The sequence below is a fragment of the Lissotriton helveticus genome, chromosome 2_1, assembly GCF_964261635.1.
Source record: "Lissotriton helveticus chromosome 2_1, aLisHel1.1, whole genome shotgun sequence".
In the NCBI taxonomy this organism is placed as follows: Eukaryota; Metazoa; Chordata; class Amphibia; order Caudata; family Salamandridae; genus Lissotriton; species Lissotriton helveticus.
The window spans coordinates 2,221,662-2,248,767 of record NC_136059.1 but is presented as its reverse complement, the minus strand read 5'-3'; the positions used below and the strand labels follow the sequence as shown (position 1 = coordinate 2,248,767).

Genomic DNA, 27,106 nt, shown 5'->3' with positions numbered 1-27,106 from the left:
TTTTTGTAAATTGAGTGTCATTGAGTCTTGCATGCATGGAAATTACTCCAGCCTTTGCGGCAAGGCTGCTCCTCTAATTGTTCTTTAAAAACCTGTGCCGTTCTCCTCTGTCCACAAACTATTCCAACTGATGGCAGTAGCACTGCTCCTAAAGTACTGAGCTAACTGTGACTGTTGCGTATTAATTGTTAGTTGTTCTATATTTCCCACAGCACTGAAGGAAACAGATGTTTATTTGCAACATATAAAAAGCAGTAAAAATGACCTCAAGCCTCCGCCTTATAAACCCATAAAGGTACGGTGTTCTCAAGACCTTGGTCCGTTTGATTATGAATTGTAGTTAACATGTGGATCCCTGATGGTTACTGCGATGCTTCTGCCTGATGTGTACTGCAATGCTTCTGCCTGATGTTTACTGCAATGCTTCTGCCTCATGCTTCTGCCTGATGTTTACTGCAACGCTTCTGCCTGATGTTTACTGCGATGCTTCTGCCTGATGTTTACTGCGATGCTTCTGCCTGATGTTTACTGCGATGCTTCTGCCTGATGTTTACTGCGATGCTTCTGCCTGATGTTTACTGCGATGCTTCTGCCTGATGTTTACTGCGATGCTTCTGCCTGATGTTTACTGCGATGCTTCTGCCTGATGTTTACTGCGATGCTTCTGCCTGATGTTTACTGCCTGATGCGTCTGCCTGATGTTTTCTGGGATGCTTCTGCCTGATGTTTACTGCAAGGCTTCTGCCTGATGTTTACTGCGATGCTTCTGCCTGATGTTTACTGCAATGCTTCTGCCTGATGTTTACTGCGATGCTTCTGCCTGATGTCTAATGCCTGATGTCTACTGCCTGATGTCTACTGCCTGATGTCTACTGCCTGATGTCTACTGCCTGATGTCTACTGCCTGATGTCTACTGCCTGATGTCTACTGCCTGATGTCTACTGCCTGATGTCTACTGCCTGATGTCTACTGCCTGATGCGTCTGCCTGATTCGTCTGCCTGATGTTTTCTGTGATGCTTCTGCCTGATGTTTACTGCAATCCTTCTTTCTCATGCTTCGGCCTGATATTTACTGCGATGCTTCGGTCTGATGTTTACTGCAATGCTTCTGCCTGATGTTTACTGCAATGTTTCTGTCTGATGTTTACTGCAATGCTTCTGCCTGATGTGTCTGCCTGATGTTTACTGCGATGCTTCTGCCTGATGTTTACTGCAATGCTTCTGCCTGATGTTTACTGCAATGCTTCTGCCTGATGCGTCTAGCTGATGTTTACTGCAATGCTTCTGTTTACCGTGATGCTTCTGTCTGATGTTTATCGTGATGCTTCTTCCTGATGTTTACTGGGATGCTTCTGCCTGATGTTTACTGTGATGCTTCTGCCTGATGTTTACTGTGATGCTTCTGCCTGATGTTTACTGCGATGCTTCTGCCTGATGTTTACTGCGATGCTTCTGCCTGATGTTTACTGCGATGCTTCTGCCTGATGTTTACTGCGATGCTTCTGCCTGATGTTTACTGCAATGCTTTGCCTGATGTTTACTGCCTGATGTTTTCTGTGATGCTTCTGCCTGATGTTTACTGCAATCCTCCTTTCTCATGTTTCTGCCTGATGTTTACTGCAAAGCTTCTGCCTGATGTTTAATGCGATGCTTCTGCCTGATGTTTACTGCGATGCTTCGGTCTGATGTTTACTGCAAGGCTTCTGCCTGATGTTTACTGCGATGCTTCTGCCTGATGTTTACTGCGATGCTTCTGCCTGATGTTTACTGCGATGCTTCTGCCTGATGTTTACTGCGATGCTTCTGCCTGATGTTTACTGCGATGCTTCTGCCTGATGTTTACTGCGATGCTTCTGCCTGATGTTTACTGCGATGCTTCTGCCTGATGTTTACTGCGATGCTGCCTGATGTTTACTGCAATGCTTCTGCCTGATGTTTACGCTGATGTTTACTGCCTTATGCGTCTGACTGATGTTTACTGCAATGCTTCTGCCTGATGTTTACTCCGAAGTTTACTGCCTGATGCGTCTGCCTGATGTTTTCTGGGATGCTTCTGCCTGATGTTTACTGCGATGCTTCTGCCTGATGTTTACTGCGATGCTTCTGCCTGATGTTTACTGCAATGCTTCTTCCTGATGTTTACTGCGATGCTGCCTGATGTTTACTGCAATGCTTCTGCCTGATGTTTACTCCGATGTTTACTGCCTGATGCGTCTGCCTGATTTTTTCTGGGATGCTTCGGCCTGATGTTTACTGCAATGCTTCGGCCTGATGTTTACTGCAATGCTTCGGCCTGATGTTTACTGCGATGCTTCGGCCTGATGTTTACTGCAATGCTTCTGCCTGATGTTTACTGCAATGCTTTGCCTGTTTACTGCCTGATGCTTACTGCCTGATGCTTACTGCCTGATGCTTACTGCCTGATGCTTACTGCCTGATGCTTACTGCCTGATGTTTACTGCCTGATGTTTACTGCCTGATGCGTCTGCCTGATGCGTCTGCCTGATGTTTTCTGTGATGCTTCTGCCTGATGTTTACTGCAAAGCTTCTGCCTGATGTTTACTGCAATGCTTCTGATGTTTACTGCAATGCTTCTGATGTTTACTGCAATGCTTCTGCCTGATGTTTACTGCAATGCTTCTGCCTCATGCTTCTGCCTGATGTTTAATGCAAAGCTTCTGCCTGATGTTTACTGCGATGCTTCGGCCTGATGTTTACTGCGATGCTTCTGCCTGATGTTTACTGCAATGCTTCTGCCTGATGTTTACTGCAATGCTTCTGCCTCATGCTTCTGCCTGATGTTTAATGCAAAGCTTCTGCCTGATGTTTACTGCGATGCTTCGGCCTGATGTTTACTGCGATGCTTCTGCCTGATGTTTACTGCAATGCTTCTGCCTGATGTGTCTAGCTGATGTTTACTGCGATGCTTCGGCCTGATGTTTACTGCAATGCTTCTGCCTGATGTTTACTGCGATGCTTCTGCCTGATGTTTACTGCGATGCATCTGCCTGATGTCTACTGCCTGATGTCTACTGCCTGATGTCTACTGGCTGATGTCTACTGGCTGATGTCTACTGGCTGATGTCTACTGCCTGATGCGTCTGCCTGATGTTTACTGCAATCCTTCTTTCTCATGCTTCGGCCTGATGTTTACTGCGATGCTTCGGCCTGATGTTTACTGCAATGCTTCTGCTTGATGCTTCTGCCTGATGTTTACTGCAATGCTTCTGTCTGATGTTTACTGCAATGCTTCTGCCTGATGCGTCTAGCTGATGTTTACCGCGATGCTTCTGTTTACCGTGATGCTTCTGTTTACCGTGATGCTTCTGTCTGATGTTTATCGTGATGCTTCTTCCTGATGTTTACTGGGATGCTTCTGCCTGATGTTTACTGCGATGCTTCTGCCTGATGTTTACCGCGATGCTTCTGCCTGATGTTTACCGCGATGCTTCTGCCTGATGTTTACCGCGATGCTTCTGCCTGATGTTTACTGCGATGCTTCTGCCTGATGTTTACTGCAATGCTTCTGCCTGATGTTTACTGCAATGCTTCTGCCTGATGTTTACTGCAATGCTTTGCCTGATGTTTACTCCGGTGTTTACTCCGATGTTTACTGCCTGTTTACTGCCTGATGTTTACTGCCTGATGTTTACTGCCTGATGCGTCTGCCTGATATTTTCTGTGATGCTTCTGCCTGATGTTTACTGCAAAGCTTCTGCCTGATGTTTACTGCAAAGCTTCTGCCTGATGTTTACTGCAAAGCTTCTGCCTGATGTTTACTGCGATGCTTCGGCCTGATGTTTACTGCGATGCTTCGGCCTGATGTTTACTGCGATGCTTCGGCCTGATGTTTACTGCGATGCTTCGGCCTGATGTTTACTGCGATGCTTCGGCCTGATGTTTACTGCGATGCTTCGGCCTGATGTTTACTGCCTGATGTTTACTGCCTGATGTTTACTGCCTGATGTTTACTGCCTGATGTTTACTGCCTGATGTTTACTGCCTGATGTTTACTGCCTGATGTTTACTGCCTGATGTTTACTGCCTGATGTTTACTGCCTGATGTTTTCTGCCTGATGCGTCTGCCTGATGTCTGCCTGATGTTTTCTGTGATGCTTCTGCCTGTTTACTGCAAAGCTTCTGCCTGATGTTTACTGCAAAGCTTCTGCCTGATGTTTACTGTGAGACCTATTGCATTGCAAATGCTTGTTGAGTGGTGTATCAGTTATTGGTCATGCATGCACAATAAATGTGTTACGCTCCTATGTGTTAGGCCTAAGGCTGCTCATCCACACTACCACTAATAAAGCACTTTGGGGTTACATTGAGCCCTGTACTGTTCTGGGGAATCTCTGTACTCTGTGCACGGTATAACCACGCAGTGGCATACCATCTACAGAGCCGGCTCCCTAAAACCAGTGTAGAGGAAGTAGTTCTGAAACGAGTGGTACTTGGTGCCAGAGATGTATGAATCTGTGCATATAGTAAACTAAAATGTTTAAATATAATTTTAAAACTAACAATAGTCTTTATTTTGTTTCTACAGCGGAATACACGCTGCGGTAAAGTTCATCGCCTTCCAGTGGACATTTCCCAGATCCCGAAGTGTAACTGCAAGCCGACATCTGAGAATCCATGCGGGTTCGATTCTGAGTGCATAAACCGAATGCTGCTGTACGAATGTCATCCCCAAGTGTGTCCGTCTGGCGAGCGCTGTCAGAACCGTAGCTTCTCTAACCTCGAGTATCCAGAGACCAGAGTTATCAGAACCAAAGGCAAGGGGTGGGGCCTGGTGGCCACGAGAGACATTCGGAAGGTATGAAAGTCAAGTCTGTGTTTATCTGTTTGTTCACCCCAGGGTCTCCGAGTTCTCCACCCAGAGGATCGATTAATTTGCTGTGATGACTGTTATGAGGAGCAGTCGCACCACAGCTTGTTAAAGCCAGGCGTCCCCTGGATCGCTCTTCTCTATGGTTACTCGTGCACCTGCCCCTTATGCGTGTATCACTCGTCGAACAAGGCCCTTTTTTGGTGAGTACAGTACATGTTTCAGGAATCTCTCCCTGCAGAGTGGTCCTGGTTTGATCCTGACCTTTGCCCCTGACCTTTGCCCCCTCTGCTCCTGCTGTTCACAGTGAACTTCAGGTCCCGCTTACGATACAACAAGCAGTACTAGTTGGTGACTCACTCAAAGCCTGTGCCTAATGTTTGCAGAACCTTGTTTCTGGTGAGTTCCTGTCTATTATGTGCTAGAATTTATCTGAGATTGCAGAGGAACCGCCTCCAGTGGATTAAGAGATCAGCTTCAAAAGTAACCCTGGACTTCATGGGGTGAAGATGCTGTGCCTCGCAAGGGGGATTTGGAACTCGGGCTTTAGTAGGTTTTTAATGGCACAGGAGATGGAAATTGTAGGAAAGTAGGATTTGCTTTCATGGTTACCGCCACTTTTTGCTGTTGTCATTATGTTTTTCTGACTCGTCTGACTGGCATCCTGCTAATCAGGACCCCAGTCTCTGTTCTTCTTCCCCAAAATGAAAATGGCGAGTATTTGGGTACACTCCAGATTGGCTACAGGTGTACCCTTGTAAGTCCCTAGTATATGGTACTGAGGTACCCAGGGCATTGGTACACAGGGGTCCCCCATAGGCTGAAGCATTTATTATGCCACCATGGTAGACCACTCAAATTGTGACTACAGCCCTGCCATTGCAGCCTGTGTAAGCGGGTGCTAGCACCACTGCTTTTAAAACCTATGACACCCCGAAGGCAGGCCTTTCAGTCCTGAAGGCAGTGTGCTCAGTTCTAAGTGTGAGGGTGCCACTGCATGAGCAGGACACCCCTACAATCCTCTGAGTCCATTCTCCCGGGTTGTAAGTGCATTAGCCGTTATGTTACATAGTGTCCATGCGTAATGCCGCGATGGCTAACTCTAAACTGGCTGTCACGAATCCTGGCTAGGGGCACCGTGGTCACAAGGAGAGGGTCGCTGGAAGGATGTAGTGTTGATGTGAGGTCACACTCCTTGCTGCCTGCAGTGGTGGAACAGCACCAGTCCGTTATATGGTAGGCCCTGTCTCGACCCAGTCGCGCAGGTGACAACGGACGCTTACCTTACTGGGTGGGGGGCTCACTCTCTAACGACTTGACTGAGCAGCTCATGTGGCCGATCCATTAACAGGGTTTCCAGATCAACTACCTGGAACTACTGGCTGTCCAGATAGCCATCAAGTCGTCTCTCACTTATGTTCAGCTCAAGGTGGTCCTTATTCACACAGGCAACATGACTGCTGCGTTCTATCGACAGAAACCGGGCAGAACTTGCTGACCACAGTTGTTTGTGAAACATCGCTTGCCCCAGTATTGGAACTTTCATAGATTCCCATGCTTTGTATCATTCCCCGTCGTCGGAATGGGAGCCTCGGTAGTATAACAACCATAGAAATAAAAGAGAAAAATAGGCCTAGGCCTCATCTCATTTTGTATCCTATCACCCTCTTTTTGTAAAAGAGACCAAACTTTTGCCAGGACCAATCAGAGCAGCCTCACCCCATAGAACCTTCCTGAGAGAGCTCAGAGCCTCAGATTTTTCTACCGCACATTGTGCTAGGGAGTCTCCACTGAACTCTGCTCAGTCTTTCTCATTCTTACTGGTTATTTCTTCAATTTTTGCTGAAATCAAGACATGTCTGACAAGGAGAAGAAGGCCTTGTTCAGGGCCTGTGCCTCTTGTGGGAAAAAACGACTTTTTGTGGAAGATAAGCATGACAACTGTATTTATTGCTTATACCCGGACCACAAGGCCACAGACTGCAAAATTTGTCGAACCTTCTCGACCAAGACACTTCGTGACAGAGAGGGTCGGCTTTTGACCTGGCTTCAAAAGATGAAGACTCGGAAGGAGGCGCTTTCATCTGATGAAGAGGATTCAACATCTCTAGCGTCCTCTCACAGATCCAGAAAGAGGGATAGGTCTCCCCCTGGTTCTTCTTCGGCTGAGCCCCCTCTTAAGGCCCCTCATAAGATCTCTGACAGGTCTGAGAGGGCTGGTCCCCTTCAATCTCTTCACGGAAGTGAAAAGGAGAGGCAGGGACAGGCAGCTGGATTGGTTACAGCCTCAAAAGACAAAAAGGAGGTTACTATCACTTCGTCCAAAAAGGAAAAAACTGGTGACAAATACTCTTCTGTCACTCCAGGAACCGGGCCGGAGAAAAAACAGCGTCCGTCGATGATGAAAACATCAGGTACGTCAACGACGATTGCTTCTGTGAAAATTCCCGCTGTTTCCTTGGCTCCGTCGACGGGCTCGTCATCGGTAGCAATCTCCACGTCAACGACTTCGTCGTCATTCAAGGTTCCCGGTTTGTCGACGATAGCTTCTTCCACGACGATGAGCTCCGGTAAGGTGCTGTCGACGCTGATGGTGATGACGACGAGTTCGTCTACGAAACAGTCGACGATCATTCCGTCGACGACCAAGATTTCGTCGACGAAGACCGCTGTACCGTCGACGATTCCATCAACAATACCGTCGACGACTGCTGCGCCGTCGACGAGATCGTCGACGGGTCAAAAAATGCATTTTCCACTGCAGAAGATGAAAATTACACCGGAAATGACGTCTCCTCGACGAGTTTCGTCGCATCCACCGACAATGCTTCTGGATGATGAGTCGGAGGAGGATGAGGATGAGAGTGGCCATTATGGGGATGCCTACAGTCCCTCAGACTTGAATGTAAAATTGCAGGAGACTGACACGGAGGAATATTACGAACATACACGTGGCCAACAGTTGCATCACTATGTTCCACAAGAGCGACGTCCGCCTGGTTTAGGGCAGGACATGGTGGCCATGCCCGCATCTCTAATCTCTGATCTTCAGATGATGCTGCAGGACTATAGAAACAGGTTTCCTTCGGAACCTTCAATGCAGTCTGCGCAACCTCCTCCTCAAGTGTTGTCACAAGCGCAGCCAGTTATCGGTCTGCCTCCTTCGCCAGTGGTGCCCCTCACGCCACCACCGGTTATACCTATGGTCCTTTCCCGGACACCGGATCCCGGACCAGCTAATTCTGTCCAGCAAGATACCTCTTCGGACGATGAGGCTGTACAGGTGAATCCTTTGACTGATCCATTGCAGGACCCAGACTTGGATCAGGGTGACAGTGGGCTACAAGATCGCCACTGGTGGTGATACTTCTATCTCCCCTCCAGTTGATATAGGGGGGTTCCATAACCTGATGGAAAGAGCGTCAGAGGTTTGGACTGCCGATTACGAGAGAAGAGTCTGAATGTTTCCTCTATGACTTCAAGGAACAATACAGAAGATCTGTCCATTCCCATAATTGAGCATGTGTGGCAGGAAGGTATGAAGATCATGCAAAATGTTATTCCGGTTCTCCCCAGACTGGAAAAGAAGTATAAGGCCCCAGAAGGCAATCCAGCTTGTCTTCTTGGACAGCCGAAGCCTGATTCGGTGATCTCACAGCCCGCCCAAAGCAAGTCAAAAAGCCCGTCAACACCTTTGACTACACCTCCTGACAAGGACGGTAGGCGCCTGGATAACGTGGGGAAGAGGTTTTCTTCCATGGCCAGCTTGCTTGTTAGAGCAGAAAATGCTCTCGCCATTCTAGGCAGATACGATCGCCAGATGTGGTGTGACATGGAACCGTTTGTGGAACAACTACCAGACTCCACAAGGGATGAGGCCAAGAGAGTGCTGATGGAGGGAGAGAAATCCTCCTCTGAAATTATCGACTGTGCTATGGATATAGCTTCCACGGCTTTTCGGGCCTTTGCAGGGTCAGCGGTGCTACGTCGCCAGGGCTGGTTGAGAGCCACCTGGTTTCGTCAGGAGGTCCAAAATAGGATCCTGGATCTCCCTTTTGATGGAGAGATGCTTTTCGGTAAGCATATTGACGATGCTCTGCAAAATATTAAGAAGGATAAAGACACGGCGAAGTCTTTGGGATCACTCCACTACCGTAAGGTCCCATTTAAAGGCGCTCGTGGCAGAGGTTTCTCTTCGTATAGAGGCAACACCCAACAGCGATGTTCCTCGCAATCTTCGCAGTCTTATAAGACCCAATACTCAAATCAACGGCAGGGACAATCGGCGTCTTACTCTAGCCAACCTCCGCGAGGGCGTCCGAACCGTCAGGGACGTGACAACGCCAAGCGGCAATAGCGGCCTCCTGGCTCTACCTACTGTTCCTACCCTCCCAGTCACATCAGTGGGGGGCAGGATATCTTTTTGTCTGAACAGCTGGAAGTGTATAACATCGGACCGGTGGGTCCTGAATATTGTACAGAGTGGCCATACGTTGGAATTCCAAGATCTTCCTCCAACAAGAGCTCCGGGCGCCATCCGCACAAAACATCTGGGACTGCTCCATCTCAAAGACCATCAATTGTTCTCAAAGGGGCAATAGAACCGGTACCTCTCTCTCAGAGGGGCAGAGGTTTTTATTCCAGGTTCTTCCTGGTGCGGAAGACGGCAGAGACCTGGCGCCCCATACTAGACCTACGAGAGCTCAACACTTATCTCCTCAAACTCTTTCAGGATGGTCACTCTCCAAGAAATTCTTCCTCTTTTGAACCCAGGCGACTACTTGGCGTCTCTGGATTTAGAAGATGCGTATTTCCACATACCGATACACCCAGCTCACAGGCAATATCTCCGATTCACAGTGGGCAAGAGCCATTTCCAATTCAAGGTGCTTCCGTTTGGCCTTCGGTCTGCACCTCTGGTTTTCACCAAGGTGTTGGCACCAGTAGCAGCTTTTCTACGAAAACAATCCCTGGAGGTTTTCCCTTACTTGGACGACTGGCTCGTCAAGGCTCCATCTTTCAAGGAAACCTCTCAAGCTGTTTCGACATGCATTCAGTTGTTCAGTCACCTGGGCCTTCAGCTAAACAAGCACAAGTCAGTTCTACAGCCCTCCAGAGCCACACGGTTCCTTGGGGCCATTTTGGACACCACGCAATGTACAGCTCGTCCTTCGGAAGAGCGTCAACAGAAGTTGATGGTATCAGCTCGCCAACTGTTCCACAAGAAATGCCTTTCAGTCCATCAATACAAATCCCTTCTCGGGTCGATGTCATCCTGCATACCTTTAATACCGCATTGCAGGCTGCGAATGCGTCCTCTGCAGGAAGAACCAGACAAACAATGGCGCCAAGCAGAGGGATCATTCAACGACAAGGTGTTGGTGACATCAGCAATGAGAAAGGCATGCGAATGGTGGCTGGTACAAGGCAATATCGCACAAGGTCTGACGTTCAGAATTTCACCATCCCCCCTGATCGTAACCACGGATGCCTCTTTGGAAGGCTGGGGAGCAGTGCTCCGAGAGCTTCAAGTCAGCGGGCACTGGAGTCCAGAGCAGCGCCAGTGCCATATCAATTTTCTGGAGCTGACGGCCATTCGGTTGGCTTTGCAGGCTTTCCTTCCCAGAGTTTGCAACCATACAGTGCTGGTCCGGACGGACAATACGACGGCCATGCACTACGTCAACAAGCAAGGGGGAACGAGGTCGCAAACTCTGTCCACAGAAGCTCAGAGGATCTGGGATTATGCGATTCTTCACAGCATCACTCTGAGAGCCGAACACCTGGCAGGTTCTCTCAATGTCACAGCGCATGCCCTGAGTCGCCAGACAGAGGTGAATCACGAATGGGAATTGAATCAGTCCATTCTGGAGAGTGTGTTCTCGGTTTGGGGGACACCAACCATCGACCTGTTTGCCTCTCCGGTGAACGCCAAATGCCGGTTTTACACAAGCAATGTTCACCATAAGGGATCCCTGGGTAACGCCCTTTCGATGGCCTGGTACAGCGCATTCTTTTACACTTTTCCTCCAATTCCCCTCATTCCTCGAGTACTCAGGAAAATGAAGGCGGAACCATGCAAGATGATTCTCATTGCACCAGCATGGCCCCGACAATTCTGGTACACAGAACTCCTGCGGCTCTCCCAGGCTCCTCCAATTCGCTTACAACCAATTCCGTCCCTGTTGTCAAGGAATCAGGGACAGGTTTACCATCCGGATCCGAAATCGCTACACTTGACAGCGTGGCTCCTGAACAGAGAGTACCGTCATCTGAATTTCTCCCAGGAATGTAGAGAAGTTTTGTCACAGGCTCGAGCACCGAGCACCAATAAAACTTACAAGACAAAATGGAAGAGGTTCTGCCTGTGGTGTCAAAGACAAGGTCTTCATCCTTACAAATCTCTGCCTCATCAACTATTGCCATATATACTATCATTGGATAAGTCTGGGTTGGCGCATTCGTCTGTGAAGGTACATCTTGCAGCCATTTCAAGGTTTCGGCGCAGTTCTTCAGGCCCTTCCTTATGGTCCTCTAGGATTATTAAACAATTCTTAAAAGGCTTGTTCCGGATGTATCCTCCAGTTCGCCCTCCTCCGCCAGTTTGGCAGCTCAACCTTGTCCTGGCTCAACTCATGAAAGCTCCGTTTGAGCCTGTGCACAAGGCGGATTTAAAGTTCCTGTCTTGGAAACTTGCCCTCCTCTTAGCTCTAACATCAGCGAGAAGAGTTAGTGAGCTTCAAGCCCTCTCCATAGTGCATCCATTCCTTCAATTCAAAAAGGATGTTCTTATTCTTCGCACCAATCCGAAGTTTATTCCTAAGGTGCTGTCTGAGTTCCACTTGAATGAACCTTTGATTTTAAAGTCTTTCTTTCCGCGCCCTTCTACGCCTGCGGAACGCACACTACATTCTTTGGACGCTCAGAGATGCTTGAAATTCTACTTAGAGCACACACGACCCTTTCGGAAGTCGACCCAGTTGTTTGTGTCCTACAGCGCCCCACGGAAGGGGTTTTCTTTGGCAAAGAGTGGCATTTCCCGCTGGATCTCCAGTGCGATTCAATTCTGCCATCAGGAGGCAGGCAAGCCGCTGGACGGAAGAGTCTTTGCACATTCCACAAGGTCTGTGGCATCGTCTGTGGCTCTTTTCTCTGGAGTCGCCATTAAGGACATATGCAGGGCAGCAACGTGGAGCAGTACACATACCTTCACGAAGCACTACTGCCTGGAGTCTGCTGGACGAGACGACGCGGCTGTTGGTCAGGCAGTCCTGCGGAATCTTTTTCTTTGAGAGGTGAGCTTTCCCTACGATCCCTCCATCCTGGTGAGCACATTTTGTTTATTGTTTTGGTATGCTATAAGTATTGCTAATATGGTTATGTGATGCCATGTATCTACAAAATGTGTCTTTGTGATTTACTGCTAGCTACTCTGATACAAAGCATGGGAATCTATGAAAGTTCCAATACTGGGGCAAGAAAACAAGTTACTTACCTGTAACTTTGGTTCCCCAGTATTGGTAACTTTCATAGATTCCCATGCGCCCACCCTCCTCCCCTGGGAAAGCTCAGACTTTTTACGAGAGATAGTGGCGGTTTGCACAACGGCTACGAAAATCTGAGGCTCTGAGCTCTCTCAGGAAGGTTCTATGGGGTGAGGCTGCTCTGATTGGTCCTGGCAAAAGTTTGGTCTCTTTTACAAAAAGAGGGTGATAGGATACAAAATGAGATGAGGCCTAGGCCTATTTTTCTCTTTTGTTTCTATGGTTGTTATACTACTGAGGCTCCCATTCAGACGACGGGGAATGATACAAAGCATGGGAATCTATGAAAGTTACCAATACTGGGGAACCAAAGTTACAGGTAAGTAACTTGTTTTCTTATGGCCAAATGCTCAGAGTTAACGCAAAGTCCACCTCCTAGCAGAATACCTGCAAGGAGTGGATACCGACCTGGCAGACATTATCGGAAGAATGCAAATCCATGAGTGGGAACTCTACGGCAGTGGGGGGGTTCCTCTCCCTGGTACCTCATGAGCTCAGCCCGACCGGCCTGACCTTCTGACGCAGAGCTGGGGACACTCCGGCGCCCAGAGCCCAGGTAGCTGAACTTTATGATCAAAAGACACACAATTGATGGACGGAATGCAGAACAAATCAAAACATTCACCCCCAGTCAAGAGATCTGTGTTAAATCCATCATTCTTTTGGTCACCATGCCACCCCAGTTTGTTCTACATTCTGTCCATCAATTGTTGTTTTTGCATTGGTCACTCCGAGTGGGACGGGTATGCTCAGACGTGAGTCCTGTGCTCTCCATGCCACTGGAATCAAGCTATCCTGGCTGATGAGGGCTGAAAGTCCGAAACCGGTCCTAGGATGCTTGTTTCCAGTCCAGGGAGGACCTGGCCTGGCAGTTCGGGCTGGACTGTTCCCATTGAGCGCAGGGTCAAGATTGATTTGGAATGGCATGGTGAGCAAAAATTCGATGGATTTAGGCCCAGATCACTCTACTGGGGTGGATGTTTGACATTATTCTGCATTCTGTCCATCGATTGTTCTTTTTGAACTTTATGATCAGGCTTCTGAGGTCTAATGATTTGGCTACCTCAACTTATCACAATAGACTGCGATTGTCGCAAGGAGCGCTCAGGCCTCCAACAAGAGCCTGCTGTGCAGGTGCATGGAAACGGTTTATGCACTATTGCGCTCTGACAACTCAACCTGCTCACGGCAGCAGTCCAAGATATCATCTAATATCTGCTTCACCGCCAGAGGCAGGCCGTGCTTATACTTCTGTTAACTTCATTTGGCCACCATCGCGGTTGGCCTTCAGAACTGCGAACACATTTGAATTTTTGAAGATTCAGTTATTATTAACCCCTTCGCTGCGGCGGCAATTCCGCCGCAGTGCTAGGGAGGCTGGGGGGCCGAGCGGCGCTCGCATGCTCGTGACGGAGCCGCTCCGTCACGAGCCGCGGTTGAGCTCTGCTCATGACGGAGCAGTTCCGTCATGGCCCCGCCCGCTCAATGGAACGTCCAGCGCGGGTGCGGAATTCGTGCCGCGCAGGCGTGCCAGCGGGCCTTGACGGAACCGCTCCGTCATGAGCACAGCTCAACCGATGCTCATGACGGAGCGGCTCCGTCATGAGCATGGGAGGGGTTAAAGCCTCAGTGGAGGGACTCAAGAGTACGTCTGCTCAGGGTGCCGCCCGCCCCTATGCGCAATCTCAATATTGTTCTCACCAGAATTTTGGGCCCTATTTTCGAACCACTTCTTGTGCCCCCCACAGTATCCCTCCTGGAAAGTAACCGAGTGTCCGTTGCCGCCCTCAGGCATGTCCGTGACCTTCAGGCCCACACTCTGAAAACCTTTCTTCCAAGTTCCGACAAAGGGTAGTCCTAAGGAAAAACTCTACATTTCTCCCCAAAGTGGTCCACCTCAACTCGATCTTGGATGTAGATCCAGACACAGAGAGAGGTTGGCGGCTCGGCTCCCTCTCCGTGCTAGAGGCTGCGGATTAAACTTCCTGGGGCACTGCCATTTGGTAGATGGTTGGAGGGAGGAATAGGGCTGCTGAATCTGTTTGTGGAGGGGATATTTCAGGTGAGGCGCTGCCTTTTGTCTTTGTTGACCAGAGCGGAGTACACAACCCTCTCTCCTCTGAGCGTGGTCTAGGCTGGAGACCAACCTTCTGTGAGGGGCATAGCTACACAAAGCCTGTGTCTGGGGGCAGCCAGGCGATGACGTACAGGCAGGGTCTCGATCAGGTCAAAGTTTTCAAACTCAAAGGAGAAATCAAGGATGCGGGGTGCCAATTCCATAAGTAATGTATACTCCAGAACAACTGCCAATGCTGCCAGTATGGATCACAAGATTTTTATTTTTATTTCCGTCATACGAATTAAACACTATGAGGACGAAGTTGATATTTTGAATTAATCTTGAAGTTTTAATTTCTATTTAGTTTATCATTTTTTCATTTGTTTCAGCGGATTTTTTGTACATTACAAACAAAGGAAAACATATCTACAAAAACATTGAATCAACATATATACCTCTAGTCAATACTATACCCCTTGGTATCAGTCATACACAATCACTCTCTACAGGTTCTTACATTCCACACATTCACACTCAAATATTTTACTCGCAATAACCATTTTTATGTACATTTCATATACAATTTGTACAGGAACCATAGTATACTTTGTACACGAAATCAACTCAAATACAAGTATTATTTATATTTCCTTATGGTTCACAAAGAAATAAGGTCTACGCGTTTCGAACTCCCTTTTGTTAAGGGGTTCTCATCAGGACCGTAAACTGTGAATGAAAAAAGAGAAGGGACTCTTATTAATTCTCAGATATTTACACCTAAAAGCTGTTTTGTGGTTCAACAACCACCTTTCCCCGTCTTACCTCTCTAGTGAATCTTCTAATTATGGGGTCTTTTAATTCAACACGACGCAGAACCACCTAGATGGTAAGTAAAGCATGAGCGACAAGCGGAAAGCAGAATGAGAGAAGCTCATATGTTTTTATAAGGAAAACGACAATTCTGCACTTTTCTGCTTGGCTAGTTTGAGCTACAAAAAGAACATAAGGCTCAGCAGCTCATTTCTAAGATGATCGTATAATGAACCTGCCCGTTTATGTAGGAAAGCCCTTCAACGCAAATGTGTCGCATGGCACTGAAATAAGGCATGGCGTTGTTACCCAAGTCAATGATGCTTCTTAAATTGATGAATGAAATGCTGACTTACCTCAAAGATCAAGTCAAGATTGTAGCCTGTGACATGGTTGATGCACAAGAGATCTCTTCACGAGGTGCCCAGCCCGAGGAGCAGATCACCGCTCTTCAAGGTGTTTCCTCTCCGCTGTGCCATAAGCAGATTTACCCATGACAAGATGTACACTGAAGGATTTCTTGTTTACACCTGAACTTGTTTCTTCGCAACAACTGTGCAGAAAAGGTGCCTCACCGCGACTCGACACATGCCGGGCAGATGTTAAAGCCCTAATCTTGGCGACTGCAATGTGGTTCCCAAACTGTACCCAGAGTGGATTGTGAGCAGAGAACAAGATGTACTCAAAAGATGCTCGTGCAACTACCAGCGCCTCCAGCCAAGCGTTAACGCTTTATCAAAATAAAATGAAGCAAGCAGCAGAGCATGGAAAGCACTCAACATAGAAAGGGCGGAGAGTGGTTATCAAGGACAAACTGAAAACAAGATCATATTTTCAGACATCTTTCAGGTATGATCTTCGGTGCTCTGTGAATGCATCCACAGCTTGATGGCGCTGGCTCGCTCATGCCACATAACCGTACAGAAGATGAGGATTGCAAAACAAATTCTGAAGATTTTTTTTTTCCTGTGCCTCTCAGATTTTGAACTTTGATGTAGTTTATCTGTCCGCTCTGTTCCTCCTGCTGGAGCCAACCCCATTCATGCCTGGCCATGGGGGCTATCTGGGGCAAACAGTATACATGTCAGAAACACACCATATGCTTCAAAAAGAGTGTGGTTCTGATGGGTTCCTGTTTCTGTGATGGGGCAGACTACAGCAGACGGGGAGGGGCAGATGGCAGGAGACTGGGAGGGAGGAAGACCGGGAGGGGCAGACGGGAAGTGGGGCCGAGGAGGAGGACGGCAGACTGCAGCAGACAGGAAGGAGGCTGACAGCAGGGAGGGAGCAGACAGGAAGGGGCAGACTAGGAGGGTCAGGCTAGGAGGGTCAGGCTAGGAGGGTCAGGCTAGGAGGGGCAGACTAGGAAGGGCAGACTAGGAAGGGCAGACTAGGAGGGTCAGGCTAGGAGGGGCAGGCTAGGAGGGGCAGGCTAGGAGGGGCAGACTAGGAAGGGCAGACTAGAGGGCAGACTAGGAGGGTCAGACTAGGAGGGTCAGACTAGGAGGGTCAGGCTAGGAGGGGCAGGCAGTGAGGGAGCAGACTGGGAGGGGCAGACTAGGAGGGGCAGGCTAGGAGGGTCAGGCTAGGAGGGGCAGACTAGGAGGGTCAGGCTAGGAGGGTCAGGCTAGGAGGGTCAGGCTAGGAGGGTCAGGCTAGGAAGGGCAGACTAGGAGGGTCAGGCTAGGAGGGTCAGGCTAGGAGGGTCAGGCTAGGAGGGTCAGGCTAGGAGGGGCAGGCTAGGAGGGGCAGACTAGGAGGGTCAGGCTAGGAGGGTCAGGCTAGGAGGGTCAGGCTAGGAGGGTCAGGCTAGGAAGGGCAGACTAGGAGGGGCAGGCAGTGAGGGAGCAGACTGGGAGGGGCAGACTAGGAGGGGCAGGCTAGGAGGGTCAGGCTAGGAGGGGCAGACTAGGAGGGTCAGGCTAGGAGGGTCAGGCTAGGAGGGTCAGGCTAGGAGGGTCAGGCTAGGAAGGGCAGACTAGGAGGGTCAGGCTAGGAGGGTCAGGCTAGGAGGGTCAGGCTAGGAGGGGCAGGCTAGGAGGGGCAGGCTAGGAAGGGCAGGCTAGGAAGGGCAGACTAGGAAGGGCAGACTAGGAGGGTCAGGCTAGGAGGGTCAGGCTAGGAGGGTCAGGCTAGGAGGGTCAGGCTAGGAGGGTCAGGCTAGGAGGGGCAGGCTAGGAGGGGCAGGCTAGGAGGGGCAGGCTAGGAGGGGCAGACTAGGAAGGGCAGACTAGGAAGGGCAGACTAGGAGGGTCAGGCTAGGAGGGGCAGGCTAGGAGGGGCAGGCTAGGAGGGGCAGGCTAGGAGGGGCAGGCTAGGGGGGGCAGGCTAGGAGGGGCAGGCTAGGAGGGGCAGACTAGGAAGGGCAGACTAGGAGGGTCAGGCTAGGAGGGGCAGGCTAGGAGGGGCAGGCTAGGAGGGGCAGGCTAGGAGGGGCAGGCTAGGAGGGGCAGGCTAGGAGGGTCAGGCTAGGAGGGTCAGGCTAGGAGGGTCAGGCTAGGAAGGGCAGACTAGGAGGGTCAGACTAGGAGGGTCAGGCTAGGAGGGTCAGGCTAGGAGGGTCAGGCTAGGAGGGTCAGGCTAGGAGGGTCAGGCTAGGAAGGGCAGACTAGGAAGGGTCAGGCTAGGAGGGTCAGGCTAGGAGGGTCAGGCTAGGAGGGTCAGGCTAGGAGGGTCAGGCTAGGAGGGTCAGGCTAGGAGGGTCAGGCTAGGAGGGTCAGGCTAGGAGGGTCAGGCTAGGAGGGTCAGACTAGGAGGGGCAGACTAGGAGGGGCAGACTAGGAAGGGCAGACTAGGAGGGTCAGACTAGGAGGGTCAGGCTAGGAGGGTCAGGCTAGGAGGGTCAGGCTAGGAGGGTCAGGCTAGGAGGGTCAGGCTAGGAGGGTCAGGCTAGGAGGGTCAGGCTAGGAGGGTCAGGCTAGGAGGGTCAGGCTAGGAGGGGCAGACTAGGAGGGGCAGACTAGGAAGGGCAGACTAGGAGGGTCAGGCTAGGAGGGTCAGGCTAGGAGGGTCAGGCTAGGAGGGTCAGGCTAGGAGGGTCAGGCTAGGAGGGTCAGGCTAGGAGGGTCAGGCTAGGAAGGGCAGACTAGGAGGGGCATACAAGGAGGGGCAGACGGGGAGGGAAGCAGACAGCAGCAGACTGGGAGGGCCAGGAGATGGGAGCAGGGCAGATCGCAGCAGACTGGGAGCGGGGCAGATCGCAGCAGACTGGGAGCGGGGCAGATCGCAGCAGACTGGGAGCGGGGCAGATCGCAGCAGACTGGGAGCGGGGCAGATCGCAGCAGACTGGGAGCGGGGCAGATCGCAGCAGACTGGGAGCGGGGCAGATCGCAGCAGACTGGGAGCGGGGCAGATCGCAGCAGACTGGGAGCGGGGCAGATCGCAGCAGACTGGGAGCGGGGCAGATCGCAGCAGACTGGGAGCGGGGCAGATCGCAGCAGACTGGTAGCGGGGCAGATCGCAGCAGACTGGGAGCGGGGCAGATCGCAGCAGACTGGGAGCGGGGCAGATCGCAGCAGACTGGGAGCGGGGCAGATCGCAGCAGACTGGGAGTGGGGCAGGATTCAGCAAATGGGAGTGGGGCAGATGGCAGGAGACGTGAGAGAGGTAGACAGGACAGGGGCAAACAGGGAGGGGGCCAGAGGAGGAGGAAGGCAGACGGCAGCAGCCGTGGAGGGGTCAGACTACAGCAGCTTTCACACCACATGGAGGAGAAGAGGAGCGTGAACGACGAAAGCACACAGGAGCAGCGCCTGGCCATCTCGCAGGGGTGCATAGGAGGAAGCAGGCATTGCAACCGTGGGGCAGTGATGAGATAGCTGGGAGGGGTAAAGTAGGGGTCGGTTTCTATAGCCAGGAGCACAGAGAGGGCATGAGGATGGCAGAGAGTAGTGTGGCCTGTTGGCCAAGAGGGCAAAAGCAGCAGAAAGAACCTAGTGAGGCGATGGATCAGGAGAGCAGCGTCCTGAACGAGCAGACGCCGTCGCCTGAAGGTATAAAAACGAGTAAAGTTCAGAAGAGAAGACTAGTGCCTGGTATGAGGCATATACGAAGGTTGGGGTTTATCGCGCCAGCGTGTATCTGAGGAAGAGCTATCAAGTGCTCCAAAAACTCTGTACCTTAAATCCCAAGAGATGAACTAGGTGAGAAGGTGCCCTCTTTCTTTCATGGTTGCCCCCACTTTTTACTGAACTGCTGCTGTACTGTGACTGAGTGTGCCCTGGGCTCCTGCTAATCAGGTACCCAGGGCCTGTGTTCCTTCCCTAAAACTACATTGAAAACAAAACACAATTGGCATCTCTGGCCACAGGTCAGCCCCTGGTAAATGGTACCATAGGGACCCAGGGCACTGTGACCAGAGAAGACCCCTAAGGGCTGCAGCACTTATTGTGGCACCCTTAGAGGTCCTGTACCCTGACACACACACACACTGCCTTTGCAGGCTGCGTGTCTTGGTGCAGAACAAAATTGAAGAGTCGACATGGCACACATCCCTGTGTGCCATGCCCACAAACCCGCTGCCCTGGCATCCGTCAGTCACCCCTCTAGCTAGGTGCACTATACAAGTGGTGTGGGTACAGGAGCATGAGCCCTCTGCCCCCACAGTACCCAGGGCCATTCCTGGGCACTGTAAGTGCAGTGATGCCATTAAGAGTATATGGTGCTGGGAGGTTGTCTTTACAAACTCCACAGCACCATAATGGCTACACTGAAGACAGAGAAGTTTGGTATCAAACTTCTCAGCACATTAATCCCGTACTGATGCCAGTGTCGGATTTAATGTACAATGCATGACAGGGGGCATCTTACAGATGCCCCCTGAAACCAACCCACATCCCGTGTCTGGACTGAGAGGCTGCCACACAGCAGACATCTTGAGGATGGGGAGCCCGACCCAATCAGAGCTAGGCTCCTGCCCCCCTCCCACTGGAGAGTGGCAGGATAGGGGGTGTACTCACCCTAGGACAGGGACCCATTGGTCCCTGCCCTTGCCCTACCTGTAACGTCCCCAAATTTATGTATTTAGGGGCACCCTTAACATTCCTTCCTTGGATCCCAATAGAAACAAGAAGAAGAACAAGAAACCAGAAGACCTGCAACAAAAGGAGGTCCAAAAGCACCCTGCACCGAGCTGCCCGAGTGCCACTGGGAGTGTAGTATCTGTCCTATCCTACTTCCCCATTTGCCCTGAGCAAGTGACCAGGAGCTCAGCTCCCACAGCCCCGTGGCCTGCCTGGAAGCAGCCACCAACCAAAGGCCCCCTGCCCGCCATAGGCTAGCTTTGGGACTACTCTCTCTGCACCCTGCTGCCCCTGTGCCTCTGAGTGTGTAACAACTGTACTTACCTGACCCTGGGAGACCCCTGAGTCTATGCCCAGAACCTTAACTCTGCCAGCCGAGTACTTACCCAAAGACCGATAACTTGATTTTCTCCATAGGGTATCATCGACTTTTGTAACTTTAAAATATTCACAAAAAATCATCGGATCAACTAATTCTGATTTACTCAACGGTTATCACGAGAGATCCCAGTGCTGTATCTTTCAGCCCAGCACTGAACCTGAAAAGTAATTATAACCGTGATTTACTGTTAACTCAATTTTTCTCCATAGGAAGACATTGCCTGGTTTTTACCAGAAATTATTCTGTCAATTTTCCAAACTTACAAATATTCCTTAAAAATCACCTGTGTAACAAAAACGATTTCTTTCAACTGTTTACAGGAAATGCACCAGGGTTGAATCCTGGATCCAGCCCAGAGTTAGAAAAACATTTGTAAAGTGATTTTATTGCATTTACTTAAAACTTCCCATTGAGCTCAATGTTATATTGTGTTTAAACTTGTGTTGCATATTGCAACAACTGTATCAATTTCATTTAAAGGTCTACTGCTATTTGAAAGTATTCAATTGCAACATCTCATACTGAGAAAGTATTTATGTTACCTACTATGGTTCTAAAATAAAACTACTATATATTTTTATATACAAATCAATTGACCTAGAGTTCAGTTCTTGAGTGTGTGAGACCATTTGCTGACTGAGTGTGTACAACAAATGCTTTACACTGTCCTCTGATACTGCCTTACTGCTCGACCAAGCTACCACTTTAGAGAGTAAGGTTATATCTAACTTTAGCCTCTGGCAAACCTCTGGGGACTGGGGACTCTGTGCACACTGTACCTTACTTTGGTGCAGTATAAACAGAGCCACTTTCTTACAGAGGTGAAGCACAACTCTGAGTCCATGCCATCTTAAAGATGGGGGGAACCCAGCCAAACAAGGACAGGCTTATACCCCCCTTCCACTGGAGGGTGGCATAATAGGGGGTGTACCCACCCCAGGGAAGGGGATCATTGGTCCCAATCTTTTACCTACCTGTAACGCCCCTAAATCTAGTAATTAGGGACACCCCTGAACCTTGCTTCCTCAGACAAGAAACCAGTGTGTCCTGCAGCCAGCATCCTCAAGAACCCTGAGGACCTGCCCTGCTTTCCAAAGAAAAGACTGTCTCCTGTGAACTCTGGATTTGTTAACCAACAGACTCCAGGTCCGGCAAAGACCACGAGTCTGCACCACTCTGCACCCGACTCCCACAGCCAGAGATCCAGTGGCCAAACACCAAGAGGAGGACCCCCCGCGATCCTGACCCGAGATCCTGTGAACCCTGAATTGCCTCAAGCCTCCAGCTGACGCCTGCAGCCTCAAACCAGAATGTCCCCCCAACCTCCACCAGGAGCTGGTAAGAAGATCCTACCCTAAAAGGCACCCCTGCACTCGCTGCCTCGCTGCCCAACCGACGGTGCCTAACCAACCCCCCAAACTCCCAACTTACCTCTCCAAGTGGTGGTCACACCCAGACGACCTTCGTCCCGAGCATGCAGTGTGTTTGCAAACTGGAGACTCCCCACTGAAAGCTACAGGGCACCTGACGCCAAAAAGCACCCTGCACCCGCCGCCCCAATGCCGCTGAGGTTGCAACTTTTGTGCTGGCTTGAACCCCCATTTCCCCTGGGCTTAAGTCCAGGAGCTTTACTCCCACAACCCAGTGGCCTGCTCGTCAGCAGCCACCAACCGAAGGTCCCCTATCCCTCATTGGATAACAATCAATCAATCAATCAATCATATAATTTGTAAAGCGCACTACTCACCCGTGAGGGTCTCAGAGCGCTGGGGTTGGGAATGCTGCTACTGCTCGAAAAGCCAGGTCATGAGGAGTTTTCTGAAGGTCAGCAGGTGTTGGGTCTGCCGTAGGTGGATGGGGAGGGTGTTCCAGGTCTTGGCGGCGAGGTAGGAGAACGATCTGCCACCGGAGGTCGCTCTATGGAAGCGGGAGACTGTGGCGAGGGCGAGGTCAGCGGAGCAGAGCTGGCGGGTGAGGGTGTAGAAGCGGAGTCGTCTGAGGTACGTTGGTCCGGTGTTGTGGAGTGCCTTGTGTGTGTGGGTGAGGAGCTTGAAGGTGATCCTCTTGTTGATGGGGAGCCAGTGCAGGTCTCTCAGGTGGGGTGTGATGTGGCTGCGGCGAGGGATGTTGAGTATCAGGCGTGCAGAGGCGTTCTGGCTGCGTTGGAGCCATCTCAGCAGTTTGGCCGAGGCTCCTGCGTAGAGGGCGTTTCCGTAGTCCAACCAGCTGCTGACGAGCGGTTCCCAGTGCAGTCGGCCACCAGGAGTCGTCCCAGGCCAAAGTGGTTGATCCGAGGATGAGGACCTCTGTCTTGTCCGAGTTCAGCTTCAGTCGGCTGTTCCTCATCCATTCAGCGACGGCATTCATTCCTTTGTGAAGGTTGGTTTTGGCGGTGTGGGGGTCCTTGGTGAGGGAGAGGATCAGCTGGGTGTCATCGGCGTAGGAGATGATGTTGAGGTCGTGCAAACTGGCGACGTGGGCGAGCGGTGCCATGTAGATGTTAAACAGAGTTGGGCTGAGGGATGAGCCTTGGCATACGCCGCAGATGATCTCTGTTGCTTCGGAGCAGAAGGGGGGAAGGTGGACGCTCTGTGTTCTACCAGAGAGGAAGGATGTGGTCCAGTCCAGGGCCTTCCCTTGAATCCCGCCGTTGTGGAGGCGTGTTCGTAGTGTGTGGTAGCAGACTGTGTCGAAGGCGGCTGACAGGTCCAGGAGGATGAGGGCCACCGTTTCCCCGTTGTCCAGCAGGGACTTGATGTAATCGGTGGCGGCGATGAGGGCAGTATCGGTGCTGTGGTTGCTGCGGAACCTGGACTGGGAAGGGTACAGGATGTGGTTATCCTCGAGGTAGCGGGTCAGTTGTTCGTTGTCGGTCTTCTCGATGACCTTTGCCAGGAACGGGAGCAGGGAGTTGGGCCGGAAGTTCTTGAGGTCCTTGCGGTCTGTCTTGGGTTTCTTGAGTAAGGCGTTGATCTCGGCGTACTTCCAGCTCTCCGGGAAGTTTGCCTTTTCGAAGGAGGTGTTGATGACTTTCCGGAGATAGGGTGCGAGGGATGTGCTGGCTTTGTTGAAGATGTGGTGTGGGCATGGGTCTGACGGAGATCCGGAGTAGATGGTGTTCATGATCTTGATGGTGTCGTCATCGTTACTGTTGGTCCAGGAGAGCAGGCGGTTGGTGCGGATGGTGGTCGTGGGGGCGAAGGGCTCAGTGGTTGTTGGGGCGTTAGTGGAGTGGAAGCTGTCGAGGATGTCTACGATCTTGCGATGGAAGAAGGTGGCCAGCAAGTCGCACAGATCTTGCGAGGGTGGGACGTCGTTTGTGTTGGAGCTGGGGTTGGAGAGTTCCTTCACGATGTTGAAGAGCTCTTTGCTGTTGTGCGCGTTGTTGTCTAGGCGGTCTTTGAAGGAGGCCCTTTTGGCGGATCTGATGAGGTGATAGTGTCTGCGGGTGGCGTTCTTGTTGGCTGCGTGACTGTCAGGTGTTCGTTCACGGAGCCAGATCTTCTCCAGCTTTCGGCAGGCTTGCTTGGAGGCCCGGAGGTCTTCAGTGAACCAGCTGTCTTTCTTGTTGATGTGACTGTTGGAGGGTTTCTTGATCGAGGCGAGGGTGTTGGTGCAGTTGTTGATCCACTGTCTGAGGTTGCGGGTGGCGGTGTCGGGGTCGGTGGGGTCGACGGGTGGGCTCTGGGCGAGGGTGGTGGTTAGCTGGTCTTCGGTGACTTTGCTCCAGCAGCGGAGAGGCACCTGTTGGGTGCGGTGGTGCATGGTGGGTTTCTTGAAGGAGAAGTGGATACAGCGATGGTCGGTCCAGTGGAGGTCGGTGGTGTGGTTGAAGGAGATGTGGGGGGCTTGTGGAGAAGATGGGGTCAGATGTGTGACCAGCAGAGTGGGTGAGTGTTGTGACGAGTTGTCTGAGTCCGAGGTTGGCTAGGGTGTCGATCAGGGTGGTGCAGTTGGTATCGTTGTTGTTCTCGAGTTGGAAGTTCAGGTCCACGAGGAGGATGTAGTCCGTGGAGGCAAGGTTGTGTGTGCTGACGAAGTCGGCGATGGAGCCGCTGAACAGTGGTCGAGGTCCGGGGGGTCTGTAGATGAGGGTTCCTCTGAGGGTAGTGTTGGGGTCGGTGTGGATCTGGAAGTGCAGGTGTTTGGCGGTGCTGAGGGTGTCGTCGGTGTTGGTCGAGTCTCTGAGAGTGTTCCTATGGACGATGGCGATTCCTCCTACTGCTCTGTTGGTGCGGTCCCTGCGGGTGATCTTGTAGCCTTCCGGGACTGCTATTGCTATGTCAGGTAACTAGGCAGGGTTCAGTCAGATCTCCGTCAGGAAGGCGACGTCTGGGGAGGTTGAATAGAGTAGGTCCCAGAGTTCAACGGCGTGTTTGCGGGCGGAGTGGGTGTTGAGAAGGATGCATCTGAGGTGGTTGGGTTCTTTCCTGGTCGGCAGCATGGTGGGGCGGATGCTTGTGAAGCTGCAGTTCCGGCAGGTGAAAGCTCCATAGGTGCTTTTCGGGGCGGCCAGGAAGCAGGTGTGTGATCGTCTGGTGTTGAGTGTGTGGAGGGTTCTGGCATCGTAGTGGTGTCTGGCGTCATGGCGTTCGTGGGGTCCAGGGGTCCTGTACTGGGCGCGGTCCAGGCGCGGATGGGCTTGCCTTAGGCGCTCATCATCTGGTTTTACCGTTGCTATACTTTGCATCCAGCTCGTGAAACACATGGACTAAATAACTGAAGGGAACGTCGCTGTCATGGGCCACTAGCAAGGGGCTATCAAAGGGCAGTCAAGGTCTGGCGACTTTTGTACATAGGTGGTATTTGTGTCACCGAACCTAGATGAACATCAGTAGACCTTTGTACAATGTCCCCAGCAAAGATGCAGTGAAGCAGGATTAGCGTGATGTGGGCTCCTGAGGCTGGACGCGTACTGTTACTGCATCGTGATATGGTGCCTTTATAGCCATGTGGATTCAGCTCAGGGACACTCTGCTCGAAGTAACCAGATCTGAGGCAGCCTTAGTGAATGTGAGGATATTGTTCCTGATTCTGTGGACCTACATGGAGATGGCCTGTTACCTTGTTGGCACTTCGTCTTCTCCGGTCTGATGTCTTCGTAGCACCTGGTAGCAGGTGTGCTGGGAGCCGCTGGAGGTGGTGCGATTGTTAACCAGGTAGGTGGATGTTAGCGGTAGATGATTTTGAGAGAGCTATTCTAAGGCTGCCTTAGATTTCTTTGTGATGTATTCCTGAGGGTAAAGTCGGTTCCCAGGTGATATAGTTTTGGGTGAAAGTTTGAGCTTGCGTCTGCTTAGGTTCGTATTGCTGAGCCAGGTCTAAACTCCTTATTGTTTGTTATTCTGGCAAATAGTAGGATTTCCATTTTGTTTGGGTTGGGTTGAACTTCAGGTAGGTGGTGGACGTCTGGTCTCGATTCGGTGGAAGCAGTGTGTGAGGCATTGGTTGTCTGGAGCAGAGCAGACTTTCAAATAGGATAGTGTGCCGAGCACTTCACAGATAGAATAGTGGTCCCCGCGATCAAGCAGTGTATTCTGGGATTTATACCAAAAACTAGAAGTTTGCAAAACATGTATACTGCTGGGCGCTTTGCTCGCTAGGCGAAGAATAGCCTTACATTGGCCAAGGACTAGCCGCTGGCTCATGACGCAAGGGTTAAGGATATTATAGAATGGACCACTGCAGAAAAAATTCAAATGACAAGGGATTGACAAGATGAAAAATTAACCGATGATTTGATGGTGTAGATGGAAATAATCAGGTTATTGACTGATTTCCCAGACACCATACTGCCTCATGGGACTCGAAACGGGAAATGTTTCCAGAAGGGAAGCGGTCTGACCAAGACTGGGCCAACGTTAATGAGACTGCGGCCCGGGCGTGCAGTGTTGGTTCCCCCTACGGAGTCCAGGTCACCCTGGCTGTGGATCTCGGATCAGTGTAGAATACAGGAAGGGAAGGTAATAAAGTGTAAATGAAGATGTTTGCTGGTAAAGGACTGAAGTGCTGCGGCAACACCACATTCTGTGGTTTTAATGTTATCATGAAAATTGTGAATGTTGGTGCTTTTCCAGTGTAAATGAATACAAAATAAATTAGTAAAAAAGTAGGTTATCGTGTAGTGGTCATCTGTCACAGCTTTTGTTGGCTTTATTTATCATTTGGTCAAAAGAGGACTCTTGATTCCTGCAGCCACTGAGGCCTCTACGAATACTTCACTGTGTTCAAACTCTTGCATCTCCTCAATGAGACCTGAATCGAGGACTGTCCTCATCTAATGGATGCACCTTTTCAATCTGAAGCTACTTGATAACGTGGATCTATTGACTTGAAGGCTGCTTACTTGGCTACAGTCTCTACCAGAAGCATTGAAGTGCTGCAGGCTTTTTCTTTACATAAATACGGTTATCCTTTTTTCCTAAAAGTTCTTGCAAACGGTTACATTCACGTGACTTATC

The 27,106-nt window shown here is 50.8% G+C and overlaps 1 protein-coding gene across 1 annotated transcript in view; it reads left to right on the top strand.

The window, feature by feature from the left end:
• LOC144817650 (histone-lysine N-methyltransferase NSD2-like) overlaps positions 1-27,106 on the top strand; it is a 184,160-nt gene that overhangs the window by 86,135 nt on the left and 70,919 nt on the right. The window contains exons 6-7 of the mRNA XM_078674370.1: positions 213-295; positions 4,548-4,817. Coding sequence (XP_078530496.1) covers positions 213-295; positions 4,548-4,817 — 353 coding nt within the window. The remainder of the gene's footprint in view (positions 1-212; positions 296-4,547; positions 4,818-27,106) is intronic.